This window comes from Mastigoproctus giganteus, chromosome 8 (assembly GCF_048544385.1).
Source record: "Mastigoproctus giganteus isolate SK-2022 chromosome 8, ASM4854438v1, whole genome shotgun sequence".
Taxonomy (NCBI): domain Eukaryota; kingdom Metazoa; phylum Arthropoda; class Arachnida; order Uropygi; family Thelyphonidae; genus Mastigoproctus; species Mastigoproctus giganteus.
In genome coordinates, this window is record NC_143582.1 from 114,611,000 (window position 1) to 114,634,408 (window position 23,409).

At 38.7% G+C, this 23,409-nt stretch overlaps 1 protein-coding gene across 1 annotated transcript in view; it reads right to left on the reverse strand.

The window, feature by feature from the left end:
- Epg5 (ectopic P-granules autophagy protein 5) overlaps positions 1–23,409 on the reverse strand; it is a 1,526,775-nt gene that overhangs the window by 1,157,037 nt on the left and 346,329 nt on the right. The window contains exon 15 of the mRNA XM_090380318.1: positions 787–948. Coding sequence (XP_090236444.1) covers positions 787–948 — 162 coding nt within the window. The remainder of the gene's footprint in view (positions 1–786; positions 949–23,409) is intronic.

Consider the following 23,409-nt stretch of genomic DNA (forward strand, 5'->3'; position numbering starts at 1 on the left):
TGTTGCTTTTTTATTCTTATCCGCCATTATTAACTCTTCGAAAATGTAACTGCGTTGGTTGCATTAATTACGATACAATGTTCGAGTAAACTGTCCGTTATGCACAATGTCTAATTCTGTACTGAGTGAAGACTAGACTTCGGATAAAATGCATATAACACAAATATTACAGGCAATATACTTGATCATTTTTTAAAATGTTGATCTCGGAAGTAGTAACAAGTCACTGTACTGCAATTAAATTAGCGTGCGAGAAAATTTCACTGAGCGTGGGAAAATTTCTCAAGTCGGCGTGGGAAATGTTTTAATGCTGTTTTGCTATTCATTTTCAAGCTAGCGACTCCATCAAATGAAACGATTTCATTAAATATGCCAAAAATGTAATCTGTTAAAGAGCGTTATAGTGAGCTGAGACAGTATTATAGTCTAATATGGGTTATAATATAAGAACGGCTTTATAGCAAATCAGTGTAAAGCAAACCAGTTTATAACGGGGGCCTGCTATATTTCAAAATTAAACTCAGGAACAAATGCAGTACGATATTAAAAGTATTAAATAATACAGTGATATAAAAAAAAATATTTCAATTGCCAGGATAAGCAATAGGGAGGGTGGCAGTTAATCTCCAAATAATATGGATGTGGAATAGCAGAAATTAAGTCCACCCAATTAACATGGAAATAAATATGTGATTCTCTTTTCAATGTTTCAGAGTAAAATGTAAAAATTTAAAACAGTTTTTTAATGAAAATAAAGGAATTATTAAGCTCAATAAGTTTACTTACATGTGAGGAATATTCCCAATTCATATGAGATAGAATGATTCTAGCACAATGATTGACTGGGCTGCAGAGATCGGACAATAGCCAGTTAGAAAGTATTTGAAAATCTGAAACTGAGGGTGTCCAGTTTGTCAGAGGAAAATTTTTGAAGAGGCTCAATGCAACCTATTAAAATGAAAATCGTATAGAATTATTTTGTTTTCACTTTCACATAATTCTTATTATCTATATAACAAAATAAACAAAAATTATCCAAAAATGCAACCTCATCATCAGCCATTTTCAATCCACTGCAGGATGAAGGCCTCTCCAGCAACTTTCCAGTTCCTTCTGTTTTGTGCAATGGGCATCCATTTACTACCCACAAACTCATGAATTTCACCTGTCCATCTCCGTTGTTGTCTTCCAGGTTTTCTCTTAGCTCCTCTTGGGTACCATTCTGTTATTTTCTTAGTCCATTTGTCATCATGTCTTCGAGCTATGTGTCCTGCCCAAGACCATTTTAGTTCTTTAGTTTTGATAAGTATGTCCTTTACCTGAGTTTGCTCTCTAATCCATGTGTTTCTCTTCTTATCTAACAGTCTGATTCCCAATATAATTCATTTCATTCTTCACTGTCTAGTTCTCAGCTTCTCTTCCATTCTTTTGGTGAGTGCTCAAGTTTCACTTCCATAAGTCATGGTGGGGAGTATACATTGGTTCATTATTTTGTTTCAGACAAATTGGCTTATTACTCCTCAGTATGTGACTATATTTCCTGAATGCTATCCATCCAAAATTTATTCTTCTCTTGACTTCCATCCATTTATCATTATTACAGCTAATGATTTGTCCCAGATAAGTATATGACTCCACCTTTTCAATTACTGCTCCTTCAATCATTATATCCCTTTCTGTGGCATACTTTTGTTTTAGCCATATTCATCTTTAGTCTAAAATCCTTACTAACTCTGCAACCTATTAAAATGAAATCATATAGCATTATTTTGTTTTCACTTTCACATATTCATACTATCTATATAAACAAAATAAACAAAAATTAGGGCAGTTGAGGCCAACCTTTCTCGGCAACCTCCCACATTTTAACAGAAAATGCATTGTACCACATCTAGGGAGGAGAACCAGGAACTACCCAATATAAGTCAAAACTGAGGGGAGTGGGAGAGAATGTTGCAGAATACACTGAAGAATTCTGTTACCATGAATTTGTGATATGCTTGAATTAATAAAAAAAAAAAAAAAAAAAAAACACCTTTATGGCCCCTGGTTCTAGAATCATTTATAAACATGAATATTTCGTCCTCATTCATTTTACTTATGCCTCTCAGAGCCTTAAACACCTCCATCAAGTCTCCTCTAAGGTGTCTAGTTTCCAAGCTCTGCAACACACATATTTGAAGTCATTCCTCGTATGGATGCCCTTTTACCGATCCCACCAGATGAATTACCCTTCTTTGGACGTTTTAACAAGAACAATGTCTTTCTTTAGGTGCAGTCTCCATGTGACAGTATTCCATGTGTGGTCTAATAATAACCTTATAGAAAGGGATTAATTACGACATCCTTACCTCTACTAGCAATTGTCCGATAAATCATCGATAAGATACCATGGGCCTTCCTTACAACCTGTCTACAATGCTCTAAGTGCTTCATGTCTGACCATATAACACCAAATTCCCTTTCCTCCATTACCGGCTTTAGTTCAACTCCACTAAGTGTTAAGTTATTTTGAGATTACTGTTCCAAAGATGTCATTTATGTCAATAAGTTCATCTATTTCTGAGAAATACAGGGAATACAGGTTTATTAAATTCCTTACACTTTGCTTACCTTATCTTACACTTTGCTGGATTAAAGCATTGCTGCCATTTTTCTAACTTTCCGCGAAGTCCATCTAGGTCACTCTGAAGAAGCTCTGCTTGGCAGTGATCATTAACTACTCATCCAATCTTTACATCATCTGCAAATTTAGACATTACACCCTCTACCCCTTCATCAATGTCATTTATGTCTATAAAGTTCATCTATTTCTGATGAATACAGAATACAGGTTTATTAAATTCCTCTGATAGGAAAACAGGTAAAAATAAGTTATAATAAACAGTTAAAATAAACATGCATCAATAGCTTTTGGGAATAATTTGCCCTTCTTCTGTCAAAAAACGTTGGTACAAATTGAATAATAACAAATGCCCGGTATGGTGGTCATGTGAGGTGAACTGCGTAAACAGGTGCTGGCAACAATTAGCAGTTGGAAGTAGAGGCTTGTCGTAGCAATTGCAAAGCTTAGATTTGTTGTGTGGCTGCTTCAATGACGGGATGGATATGACTTTCTTTGTTCCGGTTAAAAGAATCATGACAAGATGAAATGTGTAGTGACACTGGTTAAAGAAGCACTGCAGGATCATTTAGACAAGACTTCAGTTATAGCTCAGACACAGCATGGTTTTGTTAAGGGGAAGTCTTGCCTGACCAACTTGATTGGATACTATGATGCAGCCACAAAAGAACTGGATGCAGGGAATAACTTTGATATTATATACTTGGATCTTAGAAAGGCTTTTGATACTGTTGCACATGGAAGACTGCTACACAAATTGGAGCAGTGTGACATTGGAGGCAAATTGCTGCTATGGATAAAGGGGTGGTTGAGGGGGAGAAGACAGAGAGTGGTAATCAATGGACACTGCTCATCGTGGACTAATGTTATTAGTGGAGTCCCTCAGGGCTCAGTGTTGGGTCCATTATTGTTTTCTGTATTTATAAATGATATTGATGATGGTATATCAAGCTTAATGTCCAAGTTTGCAGATGATACAAAGGTTGGCAGGGTTGTCAAGGACACTACTGACACTATGCTGCTGCAACAGGATCTGGAAAGGTTGAGCAGATGGGCTGAGAGGTGGCAAATGAAGTTTAACATTGACAAATGTAAAGTACTACACATGGGAAAAAGCAACCCCAGAGCAACGTATCAACTCTGTGGTACTACACTGACAGTGGTAGAGAATGAAAGGGACTTGGGGGTGATTGTGCAGGCAGATATGAAGTTCTCTGAGCAGTGCAGACGGGCTGCAAGAGTAGCTCATGGAGTATTGTCAATGATATACAGGAATTTTTCCAGCAGGGATAAGGAGGTGATTATTCCATTGTATAAGGCAATGGTCAGGCCACACCTAGAGTACTGTATACAGGTCTGGAGGCCTCATTTCAAGAAGGATGTAGAGCTGCTGGAACGAGTACAGAGAAGGGCAACAAGATTAGTGAATGGAACAAAGGGGTGCTCTTACGAAGAAAGGCTTAAGTTTTGCAAATTACAGTGTCTGGAGACTAGGCACCAGCGAGGTGATCTGATAGAGGTGTATAAAGCCTTGAATGGTTTAAGCATGCTCAATGCTGATGGGATTCTTCCTCTAGCTCAGAAAAATCACCTGAGAGGGCATAAATTCAAATTGAGGAAAGACAGATGTAGGATAGACATGCGGAAATTTGCCTTTAGCCAGCGGGTGGTTGGTTGGTGGAACAGACTGCCATCCCTTGTGGTGGAGGTTGATAGCCTAAATAAGTTTAAGGCTCAGCTGGACAGGTATTTTGAACGAACAGAGGGGTGAAGTGGAAGTGGGTTTTTTTTTTTTTTTTTTTTGCTGATGCTGCATAAGCTTGCTTTCTTGCATCAAATGCCTCTACTAATGCTAATGCTAATTCCAGCCAGATGCGATGGCAGTACTGATGAGAATGGTTGGGGGGCCGCTGTCATGCTAGGTTGACCAGAGGTGTTCAGCGATGGCTGAGCACTCCACATCAGCGGAGCGGACCATTCTCTCATGCTAAGCGACTTGATTTTTGAGCCTTCTACCATATTCACCAATGTAGCAGCCTGCTCAGTCACAGTAGTAAATGCGGTACACTGAACTGCTCTGTAAGAGTGGGAGAACCAGTGTCTTTACCTTTGACACAAGGGACCGCAACTTCCTGCCTGTAAGCTGCAGGCCCTTTACCATTAACACCTTTGACCGTTGCTGACAAGTTCGGATAATATGGAATAAAAGTGGTTGAGGTTGGTTCAATATTACGGGTGGTCCTAAGGTTTGCCATGTGGTCACGGGATTGTAGCTCACATCTATCCAAGGCACTAGTGCAGTAACAGCACTTGGCCAAATGCGTCTTCACTCTAGCCATCTCATTACATCTTTCATCCACAGAGCTGGAGTGGGTCCAGGCGTGGGTTAATAAGGTTTGTCTGTATTAAGATGAGCACAAGCATGTGCTGACTGATAGTGAACTGGCCAGCACACATCAGTTTAAAATGGACGGAGGTCCTTAGACGAGTGCCCTTGCACTGAACAAGAATATCGAAAAATGGAAGGACACTGTCCAACTCCAGCTAAACTGTGAACTGAATGAAGGGTGAAAGAGAGTTAAGATGCTATAAGAGCCAGTCTCCTGACTCAGGAGGAATGATGGTAAATATATCAACATAGCAACACCAAAAGGCTATAGGGACAGGCAGACCTACAAACGTACGATTATCTAGTTCCTCCATGGCAATGGAGGAACTAGAGAATCGTACGCTCAGTTACAGCTGTTTTAGCTGTAACTGAGCTGATGGGGGTGCCCATAGGTGTACCATGGATTTGCTGGTAAAGGGAGTCACCATACATGACCACACTACCAGTCAGGCAAAACTTTTCTTTTTTTTTGGTAGTTGTTGGCGCATAGGCTTCTGTGGCCATAATGCACCTCCCAAGGTTTCTGCAGTACTTTGATCCAAGCCCGAGGCGGGATTCGAACCCACGACCTTTGGGTTGCCAGGCAGGCACTTTACCCACCCGGCTAGCCCGGTTGGCCAGGCAAAACTTAAGAGCGGTGTAAATGTCATTGGCAGAAAGAGAAGACCTGCTGCTTGGGGTTTGGTCGTTGTCCAGAAGTTGTTTAGCACGTGACGGCCAATTAACCAGGAATTGAAGTAAAGAGTTTGATACTGAAGACAATGTCAAACGATGCCATAACCTGATCCTCCAAAATGGATAGAGTGTAAATTAGATTAAGAAACTCACTGCTGTTAGAGATTGTGTGAACAGCCTTGCCGACAAAAGGGAAAGTAGGTCGGTAACGAATTTTGACAATTCATGCCAGGGAACCACAACAGGAAACAATGGGTCTTAAAGGAACACCTTGTTTATGGAATTTCAGCAAGCCATAGAATTGGGGTATCTGGCAACCCAAAACATCCAGCAAATAGATCGATGGATTTTGCCAGATTTAAAACAACAGTATACTAGGCTGTTAACCTTGGCCTCCAAACGCTCTAGGATCTTTACCAGAGAGTCAAATAAAGGCTAGCAGATGGAAGTGTCTTGAAAAAGAGACAGGGCTTTCGTGTTTTAATATGATTTAAATTGAAATAAATATTGAATGATTTACAACAACCATTCAACATCCTTTATCTGCAGGTAAAAGGTAGAAATACAATCGAATCAACCTTTTTTTAAAGATTTGAGGGCAGAGATTTGTCTTCAGCTTAGATTCGGTATGGCAATTGGTGCCCCTGTCAGCTCAGTTACGGCTAACTGAGGAACCCTGGAGGAACTAGAGAATCACACGTTTGTGGGTCTGCTAGTCCCTATAGCCTTTGGGTGTTGTTACATCAATGATATATTTACCATCATTCCTCGCGAGTCAGGAGACCGACTCTTACAGCATCTTAACTCTTTCACCCTTCATTCAGTTCACTGTTGAGTTGGAATTGGACAATATTCTTCCAATTTTGGATATTATTGTTTGGTGCAAGGGCATGCATCTAAGGACCTTCATCCATCGTAAACTGATGTGTGCTGGCCAGTTCACTATCGGTCAGCACATGCTCATGGTCACCTTAGAACAGCACGAACCTTATTAACCCACGCTTGGACCTACTCCAGCTCTACAAACGAAAGACGTAATAAGATTGATAGAGTAAAGACAGATTTGGCCAAGTACGGTTACCCCTCTAGTGCATTGGATAGATGTGACCTACAGTCCCGTGACCACAGGGCAAACCTTAGAACCAACCTCAATGGCTTTTATTACATACTACCTGAACTTATTACAATAACTGTCAAAGATCTTATGGAGTGATGGGATAAAGTTCCTGCAGCTTCCAGGCAGGAAGTTGTGGTCACTTGTGTCAAAGGTAAAGACACCGGTTCCCCCACTCTTAGAGCAGTTCAGTGCACATTTCCTGCTGCCGTGACCACACAGGCTGCTACATTGGTGAATCTGGCAGAAGGATCAAACATCGAGTCGCTGAGCACAAGAGAGAGAGAGAGAGAGCAGTCCATTCCACTGATGTGGAGCACTTAGCTTTCGCCGAACACTTCTGGTCAACCCAGCATGACATCAACCCCCAACGAGATATTAAAAGTTTATCGACTGTTCTCGTCAGTACTGCCATCACATCTGGTTAGAATCGCTACACATTACATCTTATCATGATTCTTTTAACCAGAACAAAGGCCATCCCATCACTGAAGCAGCCATCCTCCTGAATGATGGACGTTGGCGCACACAGCAAACCTAAGCTTTGCAATTGCTGCCACAAGTCTCTATTTCCAACTGCTAATTGTTGTCAGCACATGTTCACTCAGTTCACTTCACATGACCAACATACTGGGTATTCTTTATTATTTATTTTGTACCAATGTTTTTCAACTGAAGAAAGGCAATCTATACCCGAAAGCTATCGATGTATGTTTATTATAACTTATTTTTACCCGTCTTCCTATCAAAGGAATTTAATAAACCCGTATTCTGTATTTCTCAGAAAAAGCTGAACTTATTGACATTATGAACTCTGAGAACACAGGCCATTTCTATTTCAATGTCATTTATGAAAATCAAAAACAACAGTGGTCCTAATACCGATTCTTAAGGAACCCCACTTCTTACATCAACTCAATGTGAGGAATATCCATTTATCACAACCCTCTGCCTCTTGCCCTGAAGCCATCCAGGTATCCATCTAAGGATTTTCCCTGTGATTCCAACCTGTTCCAGCTTATAAAGTAACCACTCATGTGGGACTGAGTCAAATGCTTTGCTGATCTCCAAATAAACAATGTAAAAATTATTCCCTAAATCCAGTTCTAGAGTGACCCTGTCAAAATAACAAACCGGATTCGTTAAACAAGATTTTCCCTTTACAAAACCATGCTGTGTATCCTTCAGAATTCTATTTCTACTTAAACGATCCTGAATTTTACCCTTATTCATTGCCTCCACGATTTTTCCTACTATTGAAGTTGGACTGACCAACCGGTAATTTCCCACTTCACTCTTAGAATCACCCTTATGTATTGGAGATTCATTTGCACTTTTCCAATCCAATGAAATCATTCCAGAGTCCAGTGATGCTCTCATAATTAGCCTCAATTGTTCAATGTACCCACCTGCTGCCTCCCTTAAGCTTATTGGTTATATGCCATCAACCCCTAGGAGTCTTACTGGCCTATAGGTTCTCACATTTTTTTTCTTTAAATAAACATGTGAAATTTCAACGTTATTAATTACATTTTTTTTTTTTTTTTTTTTTTTCAATTTCCCTCTCATAATTTCTCATTGACACAAAGGGATTTTCTTCTGTAAATATAGATGCAAAGGAACTGTTGAGTTCATCTGCAACTTCAGCTGGGGTATCTAATACTATCCAATATCTATTACATAAAGATCCGATCTGGTTTGTCTTTCTCTTTGCATTTATATATGTGAAGAATTCCTGATCCCCACTCTTTGCTGGTGATTTCTCATAATCTGCCTTTGCCAGCCTAACCTTTTCTGTGGCACTATTACAGATCACTTTGTAGCAGTTGTACGCGTCAGTACTTTTTATTGCTCTGTAACTTTTCCATGCCATCTTTTTCTGCTCAAGTAATCTGGTAACTTCCTTATTCATCCAACTTGGAATCTTCCTTGTGGAGTATTTTTTTTAATGGCATATAAGCATTCAAGGCTTCTGTAATCAATGTTTTAAAGGTATACCACAATTCAATTGTGTTCACTCTCTGTGAGATATATACCAATTAATAGAGGCCATGTAGCATCTTACACCATCGTAATTTCCTTTCTGAAATTCTAACCCATTCCTTTGCCTTTAACTACTGCTACCTCTCTCTCTCTCTCTCTCTCTTCATCATTCTCCGCAGAACTCCGTGATCACCTCCTGCTACTGGTTACTGTACTGTCAAGCCCTATTATGTCAGCTGGTTCATGGGCTTTAGTGCATTCTTTTCCCTAGCAATCATCTAGCTGATTTAAAAATTTTGTTCCCCATGTCCAGTTTCCTTCCCATTTGCTCTAATCAATTAGAGGCCAATTAAAATCACACATAATAAGACATTGATGCTTACTTGTCCAGTCCATTTGCATGTAGAGGTTCTCATCATAACCTTCAAAATCACCTGTTCTGTAGATTACTCCCACTCTCATTATACCTTAGCTTCCAACTATCTTCCAACTACAATGTTCAGTTCTGTTTCTGTTATATTTTCCTATTTTATTATAATTTCAATTTACATATTTCATTTTTGTGTAACTTATAAAATCCCAGGTAACTATTAATTTTACCAATTTAATCACATATATCATTCCTTAATGTAAAACTCCTGGCCATGTCACCATAATGAGAACTATTTTTTTTTTTTTTCTTTTTGTTTTTTTTTTAAGGAGCATTAGTAACTAAGGCCATATTGCTCCAGGGATACGTGGTGGTCATTCCCTGACCTTTCCGCATCCTCCATATTTGGTGGTCACTGGCTCAAACCCCGGTCTAATCAAGAAGCGTGTGCTACGCACTGCTGCTCCTGCCCACCTGGCTATGGAGGCACCATGAGAACTATTGTTTCTAGTACTTGTACTGTACTTAGCAGCAATAAAGAAGTTTCTTTTTATTATTATTATTGTTATTATTATCTCATGCCATACAGATTCTATACTAGTAAGTGAAACGTCCAACTCTGGGAAAGCTTTCATCGCACTCAGGCTGCTTTTGATAAGAAGCATGACCCCACCACCTCTTCCATCTTCCCTATCCTTCCTCATTAGATTATACATACCATACTGAAACTCCTCATCCCCTATCTCCAAGTGGAACCACATTTCCATAAGCCCTATTATGTCAGCATTACTTGTACTAACTAGCAGTTTGAATTCCCTCATTTTATTGATGACACTTTTGACATTACTGTATATTCAGGATCTGATCACCCCTGTTTTTTTCATGTGGTTCTAGGAATGTAACTACAATAAACAATGAGGACTTCCTGTATTCAATGTAATTCTCATTTCTGTAATTAAAATGGTGTGAATTTACAAGAACCACAAAATTTGTTTATTGAACATCCCTTGCCAATTAGGTAGTGCATTCCACAATGGGAAAAGCCTTTCAATGGGGGAAAAGGAATGAATGTCAGGTGTGGTAGCACCTCAGTCTTCTACAGCCGATGAGTAAGCCAATAAAATTAAAAAGCCTGAAGGCATAAAATTTATAATCAATTGCAAAACATCATAAAGTTACAACTGATGGGAAATGATTCCCTTCAAGAGATGAAAATGAACGTGCTTGATGCCCATTAAAAATATCGGGGATTAACCCCTTCAATAGTGACTAAAAATTCACTTGCTGTGCCCTATAGGGTTTATTTTGTTTGTAAAAGGGCACAATTTCCACATTTTAAATATAAACTATAAAATTTTATATTTAAAATTGCATATAAAAAGTTCTATTTGTAATAACATTCAATTCTAGAACAATGTCACAAACAACATTATAAACACTCTCAAAAACAAATATTTTATTTTTTGTCAAATATTTTTAGTGTGATATGCCTCAAAACAACCTTCTGGATGCAGAAAATGCTTGCTTCCCACTTCTTACATACCTACCTTGTTTCTTTCCTTCCAGGATGCATGAACAGCACATTCTGCTTGGAAACTTTTTTATAGTTAGTGGAAATGTGGATTCATTGTATGTAACTGCCTTTCTATAAGACAAATAGTGGACCTTCTCTGATAACCTTCCTCCCTGAAAAATTTTTTTCTCCACTGTATACTTCTTTAACAATTCATGGATTGCACTGGCCTCAGTTTTGCCTTTGTTCCGAAACTCTCATAATATCATCCAATAGATGAAAAAAAAAAAGGTTCTTGCCACCTAACAATTTTTCTCTGGCACTCACATGATTTGATTTTTTGATCCAACCTGTGCACCTGAACTGTATTCAATGTAATCTGTCCACACTAGAACTGTATTCAATTCCACATCTGGCATCTTTGCTACTTCTTTTGTTTTTCCTGTCACTTTTCTCATTATCACTCTGCGGATAGCAGACAGCATTAAGACATCCTTTTCGTCATGCCACTTTGTTACCGAAGAGCCACCAGATGTATAGCAAAGAACGTGTAACAACTCCTTTCTTCACTTTAGCAGAAATTAGTTTCGCAAACTGCAAATCCATCTTTTTGCGAGCCTCAAAATAGCCAATGTCTCATGTAACACCTGTCCATAAATGCAATTTAGCTTTTACCTACTGGTTATGGACTGATCATCAAGTTTCATGGCTGACATGCATCAGTTGGCACGTCTTCTTTTTATTCTTCTTTCTCTTCCCTTTGACCAGCACAGAAAAGTCCCAGATATATCCAATATTAATTTCACAAACTTGACTCTTCTGTAGGATATGCTGCATCATTATCAGTCTTTCTTTGAAGGACATAAGGCTTTCATCAGCAGAAATTTTCTGCTCTGGCATATATTGGTATCTGAATGAAGAGTGTAGCAATTCCAAGAGCACTTGATTTTTCAGTCATTACTCTGTATATTTTCATTACAGGAAAAATGTACATACCAAAGTGACAACTGGAACGTCTTCAGGGACATGGTTTCATGGAATGTTCGGATCTGAAATTTATAATTTCTTATCCAGTACAGATTCAATTCAGGTTTGCCATTTATGCCCATAATCAAAATCATAGCAATAAAAAGGCTTAATTCTTCTTTATACATATCTCTCTCCAACCTTATTCTGGATTTAATCTTGCACCTGAAGCAAAAGGACTGTCAAGATACTCGTGTGCATAACCTACGTCTCAATAACAAGATGGTATTAACATCATCACCAGATGTATATGTACTGCCATAGAAAAATGGAGCTACTAAATTACTGCTTTGTCAGAAAATTTTAAGTCTTAAACATATATCCATGCCCAGTTCATTCCAAATGCTTACTGCTGATGAATGTACTGCTTTCAGTTGCAGTTATGGCTGGTGATATAATATCAGTTGTCCATATATCATAAATTTCATTGTCACTAATTCCACCCAAATTACTAAAAAATCAGGTTCAAATTTCCTTTTCTCAAAACTAATATCACTATCTGATTCATTTTCAATTACTAAATACACATTTTCTCTATACACATTTGTTTCACAATTCTCTCAGCTACATTATTTGCATACTTATTACTGCAGTTACTACACTAGAATATAAAATAGATAATAATGAATGAAAAATTAACACAAATTATTTTATTCTATGCTGCTATCTTCTAGCAATAATAAGAATCATTTATAAATTATTTTAAATATACAGAAAGGTGTCATAATAAAATATCTAAAGCACTGCACTGCACACAGTACTATTGTGGCGGAAAAAAACATCAAATCACAGAACTTTTATTGGTATAATGCTGAAGGAGTTAAAGTTCACTTTGCAGCAACCATATTTCCACATAATAGAAAACTACATTTCTAATTTCACAAATTCACAAGTATAATTTGTAATCCACATAGAGAACAACTGAGCCTACTATTTCACTTGTAATTTGAATCGTTTCCTTTGGTACTCAAATTTTCAAAAAATGCATAAAATATCATCCCAACAAAATTGCAAATTTGGACATCCCGAAAAACGTTTCGGATACTGAAACAATTTTCTAATGGCAGACACCATGTGTGACCACAATACGAAAAAGGTCATCACAAATCACTCATTATTTTGAAAAAATATATATAATTCAGATGATACTGATTTAATTATAACATGGAGATACTGATTTATTATTTGCTGGTAGTGGTGCAAACTTCTCTTGGCTCCTTTTTCTTGTATCTTTGCATGTTCATTTTTTTTTCACCAGAGAATTAGATAAATAATGAATCAATTCACTACTTCTTGATAATGAGAAACATTTGGAATTTAGATATGCAACAACTTCTTACCCATTTTGATCCACTGAATATGAATGGTATATACACTGATGACCTTGTACAGATTGTCAACAAATTGAATAAATATTCTGCTTCTACACTGACAGATGATGTTTTTAGCAATTGGAATACAAGAAAAATACCTAACTCCAACAAGAAGTTAAATTATTTTATGACAACTGAGAGGAAGGACGAGGTGAGGATGAAAGTGAATGAAACAGCTGAGACTGATGGAATCTCTAAATTTATATTAAAAGAAGTCACAAAACAGATAAGCAAATTTTTAGACATAATCATAAAGGCATTCCTGGATTCAGGGGATGTCACTGCAGACTGGAGATGCACAAATCTCTCATATTTACATAGTCTATACAAAAAAAAAAAAAGACAAAGTGAATAATTACAGACTTGTTAGCTTGACCTCCATGACAAGGAAAATAATGAAGTCAGTGATTAAAGAAATAATGCAGGATCATCTTGACAGAATGTACTAATACATCCATAACAGCAAAACTTCCCTTTAGGTAGTCATAAATAAATCAAACACAAAAAATAATTTTCACATCATGTATTCAACCACTAATAAAGCTTTTGATACTGCTCAACATGAATGAATAAATGTTGTACAAACTAGAGCAGCGTAGACTGGAAGAAAATTGTCGTCTTGGATAATGGCTGCTGCCACTGGTCTATATGAACTAATGAATTCCCTCGGGGTTCAGTGTTGCCGCATAAGCATTAATAGAGGCATTTGATGCAAGAAAGCAAGCTTATGCAGCATCAGCCAAAAAAATAAAAAAAATAATAATAAATAAATAAATAAATAAAAAATAACCACTTCCACTTCACCCCTCTGTTTGTTCGAAATACCTGTCCAGCTGAGCCTTAAACTTATTTAGGCTATCAACTTCCACGACAAGGGATGGAAGTCTGTTCCACAAACCAACCACCCGCTGGCTAAAGGCAAATTTCCTCACGTCTATCCTACATCTGTCCTTCCTCAATTATGCCCTCTCAGGTGATTATTCTGAGCAAGAGGCAGTATCCCATCAGCATTAAGCATGCTCAAACCATTCAAGGCTTTGTACATACACCTCTATCAGATCACCTCGCCGGTGCCTAGTCTCCAGACACTGTAATTTGAAAAACTTAAGCCTTTCTTCGTAAGAGCACCCCTTTGTTCCATTCACTAATCTTGTTGCCCATCTCTGTACTCGTTCCAGCATCTCTACATCCTTCTTGAAATGAAGCCTCCAGACCTGTATACAATACTCTAGGTGTGGCCTGACAATTGCCTTATACAAGGGAATAATCACCTCCTTATCCCTGCTAGAAAAATTCCTATATATCATCGACAATACACCATGAGCTACTATTGCAGCCTGTCTGCACTGCTCAGAAAACTTCATATCTGCCTGCACAACCACCCCCAGGTCCCTTTCATTCTCTACCACTGTCAGTTTAGTACCACAGAGTTGCTCTGGGGTTGCTGTTTCCCATATGTAGTACTTTACATTTGTCAATGTTAAACTTCATTTGCCACCTCTCAGCCCATCTGCTCAACCTTTCCAGATCCTGTTGCAGTAGCATAGTGTCAGTAGTGTCCTTGACAACCATGCCAACCTTCGTATCGTCTGCAAACTTGGACATTAAGCTTGATATACCATCATCAATATCATTTATAAATACAGAAAACAATAATGGACCCAATACTGAACCCTGAGGGACTCCACTAATAACATTAGTCCATGATGAGCAGTGTCCACTGATTACCACTCTCTGTCTTCTCCCCCTCAACCACCCCTTTATCCATAGCAGCAATTTTCCTCCAATGCCACACTGCTCCAATTTGTGCAGCAGTCTTCCATGTGCAACAGTATCAAAAGCCTTTCTAAGATCCAATATATAATATCAAAGTTATTCCCTGCATCCAGTTCTTTTGTGACAGCATCATAGTATCCAATCAAATTGGTCAGGCAAGACTTCCCCTTAACAAAACCATGCTGTGTCTGAGCTATAACTGAAGTCTTGTCTAGATGATCCTGCAGTGCTTCTTTAACCAGTGCCTCCGTTAATTTTCCAGGAACAGAAGTTAAACTAACAGGTCTCTAATTACTTGTGTCACCCTTTGATCCTCCTTTGTGAATTGGGGTCACATTTGCACATCTCCAGTCCATGGGTACTTCCCCTGAGTCCAAGGAAGTTCTCATAATTATGGCTAAGGGTTTGCTTACTTCCTTTGCTGCCTCATTTAATATAACTGGATAGATCCCATCCATACCTTTCTTGGTGCCTTTCTTGTATTTATCTTCAACAATTTCTCCTCCACTTTACTCTCAGTTATTACAAGATTCTCTAGCTTACTGCCAGATTTGCATACACCTCTGGCATTCCCCTCACTGAATAACTCCTCGTGTGTGAATGTCGATGCAAAATATTCATTTAGTTTGTTAGCTACCTGAGCAGGATCATCAACAGTTGACCCATCGATATCAAGTGGACCAATCTGATTCATCCCCTTCCTTCTAGAGTTTACATAAGTAAAGAACTCTTTGCTGTTTTCCTTTGCATCCCTTGCCAAAAATTTCTTGTAATCTGCCTTCGCCTGCCTAACCTCCTTTGTAACTTGGTTACAGATCAACTTGTATATATCATAGGCTTCTGTGTCACACGTTAATTTGTATGTATCCCATGCATTTTTCTTCTCTGCCATATGTCTCATTAGTTCATCTGACATCCACTTAGGCATAAACCTTGAACAATATTTCTTAGTTGGTATGTAAAGCCTAGTAGCTTCCAAGATAAGTTCTTTGAATGCTTCCCATTTTGAATTTGCTGTTGGTAACATCATCAGTTGGTCCCACTGTATAGAATTTAAATACTGTCTCAGTCCATCGTAGTCGCCTTTACAAAAGCAATAACCCTTCCCTTTACCCCTAATGGTAGTTACCTCTTTGAGTAATACCCACTTCGGCACACAGTGATCACTGCCACCTAGTGGTTCATTTACCTGCAGATTCTTAATGCATGAAGAATCACTACTGATAATCAAATCAAGAGTATTACTCCCTCTAGTTGCCTCCCAAACATGCTGATGTAGAAAACAATCATCCAATAAATCCACAAAAGCCTTGCTAGTGTGTGAGTGACCAGCCCCCAAATCCCACTCAATATCTGGGAAATTAAAATCCCCCATTATAAGACTCTCTGATTTACTGGCCCACTCTATTTCCATGTACAGTTTCTTATTATACTGATCAGAGTCATTAGGCCTATAGCACACTCCTACTCTAAATTTTGATCTCCCAATGCTTATGTCACACCAAACTGACTCGACAATGCACTGTCCAGCAATGTCGACTGGCTTTGATTTTATGTATTTCTTAACTAATAGCATAATCCCTCCTCCCTTCCTATCCTGTCTATCCTTTCTGTAGACGTTGTACTCCCCAAATTCCAGTTCTGCATTCCTTATATCTGTGTGACACCACGTCTCTGAAATCCCCACAATATCTGCCTTTGATGTTTTGAGCAATACCTCAAATTCATCAAATTTATTTACTAAACTCCTAGCATTGGTGTACACGAAAGTATACATGCACCTGTTCTTTTTCTTAGCTACCCTAACACAACCCATGTGTTTATTTATACCCCAATGATTCCCAGCAGTCTCTGAAATATCCTGCATCTTATTTTCCAGGCTGTGGCTCATTCCAATAGAAGCAATGCAAGAATCACTTTCACCTCTGCCAGTGGCTACTACCATTGTTGATGTTGGTATATCAAGTTAAATGTCTGCTTGCAGTGGATATTAAGGTGGACGTTGATTAATGACATGACTTAGGGTGTGCTTCTCCAACATACCTGGATTTACACAAATGGGCTGAAAAGTGGTTACTGAGGTTTAAAGCTGAAATATACATTGTACATTCTCAAACATACCTGGATTTACACAAATGGGCTGAAAGGTGCTTACTGAGGTTTAAAGCTAAAACATACATTGTACTGACATTTGGATATCCATAAACAAAGAATAAACATAACCTTTGGGTAATACCAAACTCAAGGTAGCAAAGAATAACAAATACCTAGGGATAACACATTACAGTCCAGCATGAAGTTCTCTGAGCAGTTCAGATGTTTTGCAACAACAGCTCCTGTCAATGATAAAATAAGAATTTTGCCGGGAAGAACAAAGTTGTGACCATGCCATTATCTAAGGAAATATTTAGCCACATCTTGAGTACTGCTTTTGTTGGAATTGGGCTTAAAGACACAAGGGTTACTGGGGCCAAATTGTGTCTGTTCATAGTTTATTTTACTCAAAATATACTGCTGAAGATGTTAAATTAAATACTTCTGTATGGGCCATTACATTTTAAATAGATTATAAGTTCTATATTTGCATCATTTCCCAGGATGAGTTAAATCATGTGAGACATTCAGCCTAGAGACTGACCGAAAAGTGTTTTACCGGATGGTTGAATATAAAGGACAATCAAACATAAAATGCCGAACCATAAGTTGACTGTGACAGGATGAACACTGGAGTGGGTCTTCTCCCAGTAGCAGGAAGAGATGCGTATGATGAGTGTGTCCAATTCTCAGTTTTGCCAGTACCACTTCCTCTCATCTGTTTCGTCGGAAGCCTGAGAGCCACAGCTTTGGTTCTTGTTTTATCTGGTAAAGTTTGCTGTTAATATTCGTTTTCCATATCTGTGACCAGTTGCCGTAACATGCTTTGCGAATAACAGGCTTATAATCAGTGTAAGGAATGTGAGGATGTTGTAAGAGAGCGGGTTGAGTATGTTTAGCTGCGAGGTCAGCACTTTCAATTCTCAGAATAGCAGAATGGCCAGGGATCCAGCAAAAACTGATTGAATACTCTGCAAGAAAATAGCTGAGAATGAATGCATTTCAGCGTAGGATGAGAAGATAAAAAAATTCTTCCTTATGGCAGAAACAGCACTGAGGGAGTCGGTGTAAATTATGGCAGGTGAGATGGAAAGCTCAATTTTACCAAGTGCTAATGTGATGACATATAATTCAGCTGTGAAGACGCTTCAGGTTAATGGTAGTCAGGCTGTAACTGTAAGAGAAGGAAAAACTGCAGCAGCAGAACCAACCGTACTGGCAGTTTTGAATCATTCAGTATAGATTTTACAAATGTTGGCGTTCAGAGTAGTGTGAGCTAAGTGAAACTGCCTGATATTAAAGGCAGGTATAGTATCCTTCCCCCACTCCAGAAAATGTGTATCATGCAAGGCAGAAATATACTTCCAATTTGGTATTTGGTATGTTGAGGGTCTTGCGGCTCGTGGGATTTCTCCCATCTCCGCGGTGTTCTTTGTATCGAGTGACAGTACCCTGTCAAGCCAGAGATTTAAAGTGTGTGGATCGTGTATAGTGTAGTCTGTTGTGCCCATTGTTCATCTGCCCCCTGATGGGACCCGACGTTGCCCATACCGCGCCACGTGGAGGCTAGCCAGGTGTTACCAGTAAGGAATCAGTACTCTGGCAGGTCCTGCCACCTACTTTCCTCAGATTTCAATGGCTAGGACCTATAAAAAAAAAAAAATTAAAAAAAAAAAGACATTGCTTTAACCGCTGTTGGTGCTTTGTTTGGTCATAGAGATTTGCCTTAAGAGCGAGAATGGATTGTACGCTGGATGAGTTTTGTTTTTTGGCCGAAAAGGGTCGGGCAAGCAATTTTGGTGTAGTTACAATTTTGTGAAGGTAGACAGATTTGGGTGGGGAGAAGGAAGGCTGGAGGGTAGAAAAAGAAGAAAGGGACTGATAGAGAAGGTGGCCCCCAAATGTTCAGTGGGCATGCCCATGCCACACCAGAGGGAAAGTGGGTTTTGCAGGGAGAGGAGGAGGAGACAGGGGTGTCCCCCCGCCGGGAAAAGGAGATAAAGCAGGCTCGGAAAGGTGTCGGATCTGGGTCGCCATTTGGCTAGTTGGCAGCAAGGCTGCAATCTAAGTCGTTCACTTTGACTCTCGAGGTGGTGGACTTAGTCTCGGCAGAGGCCAGGATGTGTCACCTGCACGTGACAGGCCAACTACATCTAGGTCCCAGTGTTTGGTCGCATCCAGTTAGGACTCAGTTGTCTTTCAGTTGCTGTAGGTTGTCCCCTCCAATGTGGGACAGGTGCAGTTGCATCCTGAAAAATATTGCTTAAATTGATATTCCAACTCTGAGAAAGCTCTTTAATCCTGAGTGAAGCAGATCTATTTTCATTTGGCTTGCTCTCATAGAACAAACTGAGTATTATAAAGATACAATCAGTCCTCATATAACACGTGTTTACACTACACGAAAAAGATCACACACGATTTATAAATAGGGGAACAATATCGTATATAACACAAACCGAATTCGCTTATGCACAATTCGCCTTTTTATTTACAAGAAATGGCAGTCGAACGGGGAATCACCCCAACTGAACGCAACACGATAGGAATGAAGAGAAGATTCTGAAAATGTATTTATGTTTTTTATATCAGTGAAGGGGAAACACATTTCACCATAATAACGTAAAAACTCACACAATTTCAGCTATTGGTATTATCACAAATGCAATTATATCGAGTTAATAACAGTTTATAACAGATTCCACTAGCAGGAACGTAACTGGAAGTTGTTTTTATTGTTTTATGGTAGTAACCCCAGAAAAGTGCTTTAGTAAAATGTGTGTTCATAATGTGTGTCTGCCTTTATGGTGTTGTTTATTCAGCTGCTACATGAGCCAGCTTTGTTTATGTGTATTGAGTGTGCCTCCTCATTTTGTTATTGTGCTTTATTCCCTAAAAATGAGTAAAATACTTAAAAGGTGTGAAAAGGAAGCGTCCTGGTGAAGACACTACAGATTCAGAGAGAAAAAGAAAAGCAATATTGATAAACAGAGGCGGACTGGATAAAAAATTCTTACCCGAGAAAATTTGTAGTGGCCTCATACTAGCGTTTATGGCCAAAATCCCTCTGGCCCACCGGGGTTTCCCCGGTAAGGCTTATGGCCAGTCCGCCTCTGTCGATACAGAAAAAATATGAAATTGTGAAACGCTTTGAGCGAAATGAAAGACCATGTGATATTGCACGTGCTACAGACCTAAATGAGCCAATGCCGAGAATTAGAAAGAATGCAGAGAAAATAAAAACAACTTTCATAGCAGGAACAACAAATGTAGAATTCAAAGTGTAAGTAAAATCCATTACATTAAGACACAAAGAATTGGAAGAGATGGAACGGCTGTCATCTGTTTGGATAGAAAATCAAACAAAAAACAAGTTTGCTTACGATAGAAGCAAAAGCATTAGCAATATTTTATTACATAATAGTCATAATAAAATACGTAAGTATTTTATTACAATAATTTATTGTGTTTGGTAATGTTTTGGTTACAAATGTGTGTTCAATCTTGGGTGGTCGGCACCTAACCCTATTTTTCCCACAGGGCCTGTTGTTTATATTGCACAAGAATTTCTAGGAACACAACTATCGTGCTATATGAGGAATGACTGTACTCCCAACTGGAATGCAATGGAAGACTGGATCTTAGCAGTGTAGTGGAGCAGTAATGATTTCCTATGAAGATGTAATGGAGGATCATGTGCTTCAATATAAAGACTTTGGATTGGAGAAGTCTTGAAAGTGCCGAATGCAGTCCTGAGAGCACTGTGCTGGATGACATTTAAACATTGTAAAGCAGTGCTCCTGGCAGAGTCATATACCAGACAACCATAATCGAGACGTGTACGGATTAAAGTTCTATACAAATGCAGTAGAGTGTACCGATCAGCTCCCCATTACATAGATGAGACTAATCACAGTATATTCAAATGCTTTAGGGACTTATTTCTTATATGACAGATGTGAGCTTGGAAGTTCAGCTTGCTATCTAATATCAGTCCAAGAAATTTAATGGTACTAACAAGCGGGATTGGAATATTGTTTATTTATAGTTCAGGATCAGGATGGACAGCTCATTCCTTGCAAAACTGAGTGACTGCAATTCTTTTCTGATAGTCGGTAGCCATTCCGTGAAGTCCAGGATTCCAATTTGGTAATGTAAAGTTGGAGCTGCTGTTCCATGGTATTCATACTTTGAGACTGACAGGAAATGGTAAGGCAATCTGCATACATGTAAGTTTCAACAGTTTTTTGGGATATCTCGTGTCATGCTGCTAACTCGGATTAAAAACAGTGTTGGACTAAGTATCAATCCCTGCGGAAGACGACTCCTTCCTGAATGTGAGATGCAGAGAGTACATTTTTATACCAGACTTGAAAAGAACACAATTGCAGAAAATTCTGAATTATTTTTAGCAAATGACCCCTAAGCCCCAGATGGTAAAGGCCCATAATAATCCCATACCGCCATGTAGTGTCAACTGCCCTTTCAAGATTTGGGTTGACCATGACTAGATGTTTCATGACAAAGGCATTGCAAATATGAGATTCAGCTTTGATAAGCACGTCCAGGGTTGATCTATTCTTCTGAAATCCATACTGATGATCTGGAAGGAGATTCTATGACTCCAGGATTAAGTTAGCCCAGTACGAACCATCCTTTCGAAAATTTTACCCATGCAACTCATTAGAGATATGGCCTATAAATATTTGACACAGGAATGATCTTATCCTGGTTTTGGTAAGGCAATAACAAAATAATGATGCCAGGAAGAAGGATAGGCATATTCGGAGAATATTCGATTAAAAAAAATTAACAGGGTACTCAAATCCTCTACAAGTAAATGCTTCAGCATAACATAATGAACTCCTTTTGGGCCTGCAGCACTATTTGACGATCTGTTTAATGATTCTTGAAATTCTATTAATGTAAAGGGTTGGTTGTACAGGAATAAGCGGTTATACATGAAAAAGTTGATTTTATATCGTTCTGCATCTGCTGTGATGTTCTGAAAGTGGATGCATAGAAGGCAGAAGCAGAGGTTGTAGCAAATGATTCTGCAAGTGCATTAGCAACTTCTTCAGCTATAGATAGGTCCTTCCCATTCTAATAAAGTATTGTAGAGGGCAGACAAACGAATATTCCATTTAGTGCCTGTATTCTTTCCGAGATGAGGCATGTGTCAGTGTCTCATGTGATGGTTGAGGCAAAAGCAATCCATGAGTGTCCTTTCGATTTCCATTGCCTTGCTTTTGCTTTAAGTCTTTTATAAGCAGTGAGGTTACAGGTGGTGGGATTCTTTCGAAATTATTCCAAGCTCAGTTTTTTTCCTGTTTGGACATTGAAGCAATCCATACTCTGCCAGCGATTTTGGTTATTGCAATATTGGAATGTAGGTATTAGCCGCAGTCAGAGTCTGATTAATGATGTAAGTATTTACATCATCAATAGGTTCTTTTTGAACATAAAGTCTGTCTAGGAAGTATTTGAAAATAGCCATCCCAGTTCGCCTTTTTAAACTTCAAAGTTGATCGTTGATCAGGATTTGGAGTTACTCCTGTTTGTAAGGAGCAAATAATCGGAAAGTGATCAGTTAATACAGACCATGCCATGATTGGAAAGATGGATGGTAAGCAAATTGACAAGTCAATTGCAGAAGTAAATCCTGTGGGTAGGTGGATGTAGAATGTTTCCAGTAGGCATATACCTATGAGACGTAGGTAGGAGATGCAGAGTTTAATAAGTTAAGATCATAATTATTCATAAATTCCTCAATTTGCCTATTTTGTCCACTGTAGCTGATCCCCAAAATGGATGGTGTCCATTAAAATCACCGAAAAGACAAATTGGAGTTGGGAGTTAACGAGGTTGTCAAGTTCGGAACGGGGAAGTGGTTGAGATGGTGGACTATAAATGGAAACAATGGTAACTGAAATACCAACTGCAATTCCATGTGCCACAGCTTCTAGGGGTACTTCTTAACTGGATCAGTCTGGATGATATATTAGAATTTACAAGAATGGCTACTCCTCAACAGGCAGAAGACTCTGGGCTCCTATCTCATCTGTATGTCATATAATATGAGAATTTCGACAAAACCTAGGGTGACCAGAATGTTTCCAGTAGGCATATACCTACTGGAAAAAGAGATTAAATCCCTTAAGTCATCAGAATGGCTGCTTAGTCCTATGCTGTTCCACTGTATGTTTTATTAGGCATTATTTTGGTTTGGATGAGGATAATTCATCTGACTGTTTATTGTAGACAGGGCATTTTTCATGGTCTTTTTTTGGGAATAAAGGGTGTCCGGTATCCATAGAGTTGTTAGCACGGAGTTCTAGGATACGTTCTTCATAATCTGGGTGTATATCCACTTCCATAGTGTTGGTGAGTGGTTCAGTTTTCTTACAGTCTTTAGTAGGTTTCAATTTTTCTGTCATTCGAGATCATTGAAGTATCAGTTCGAACACTAATTG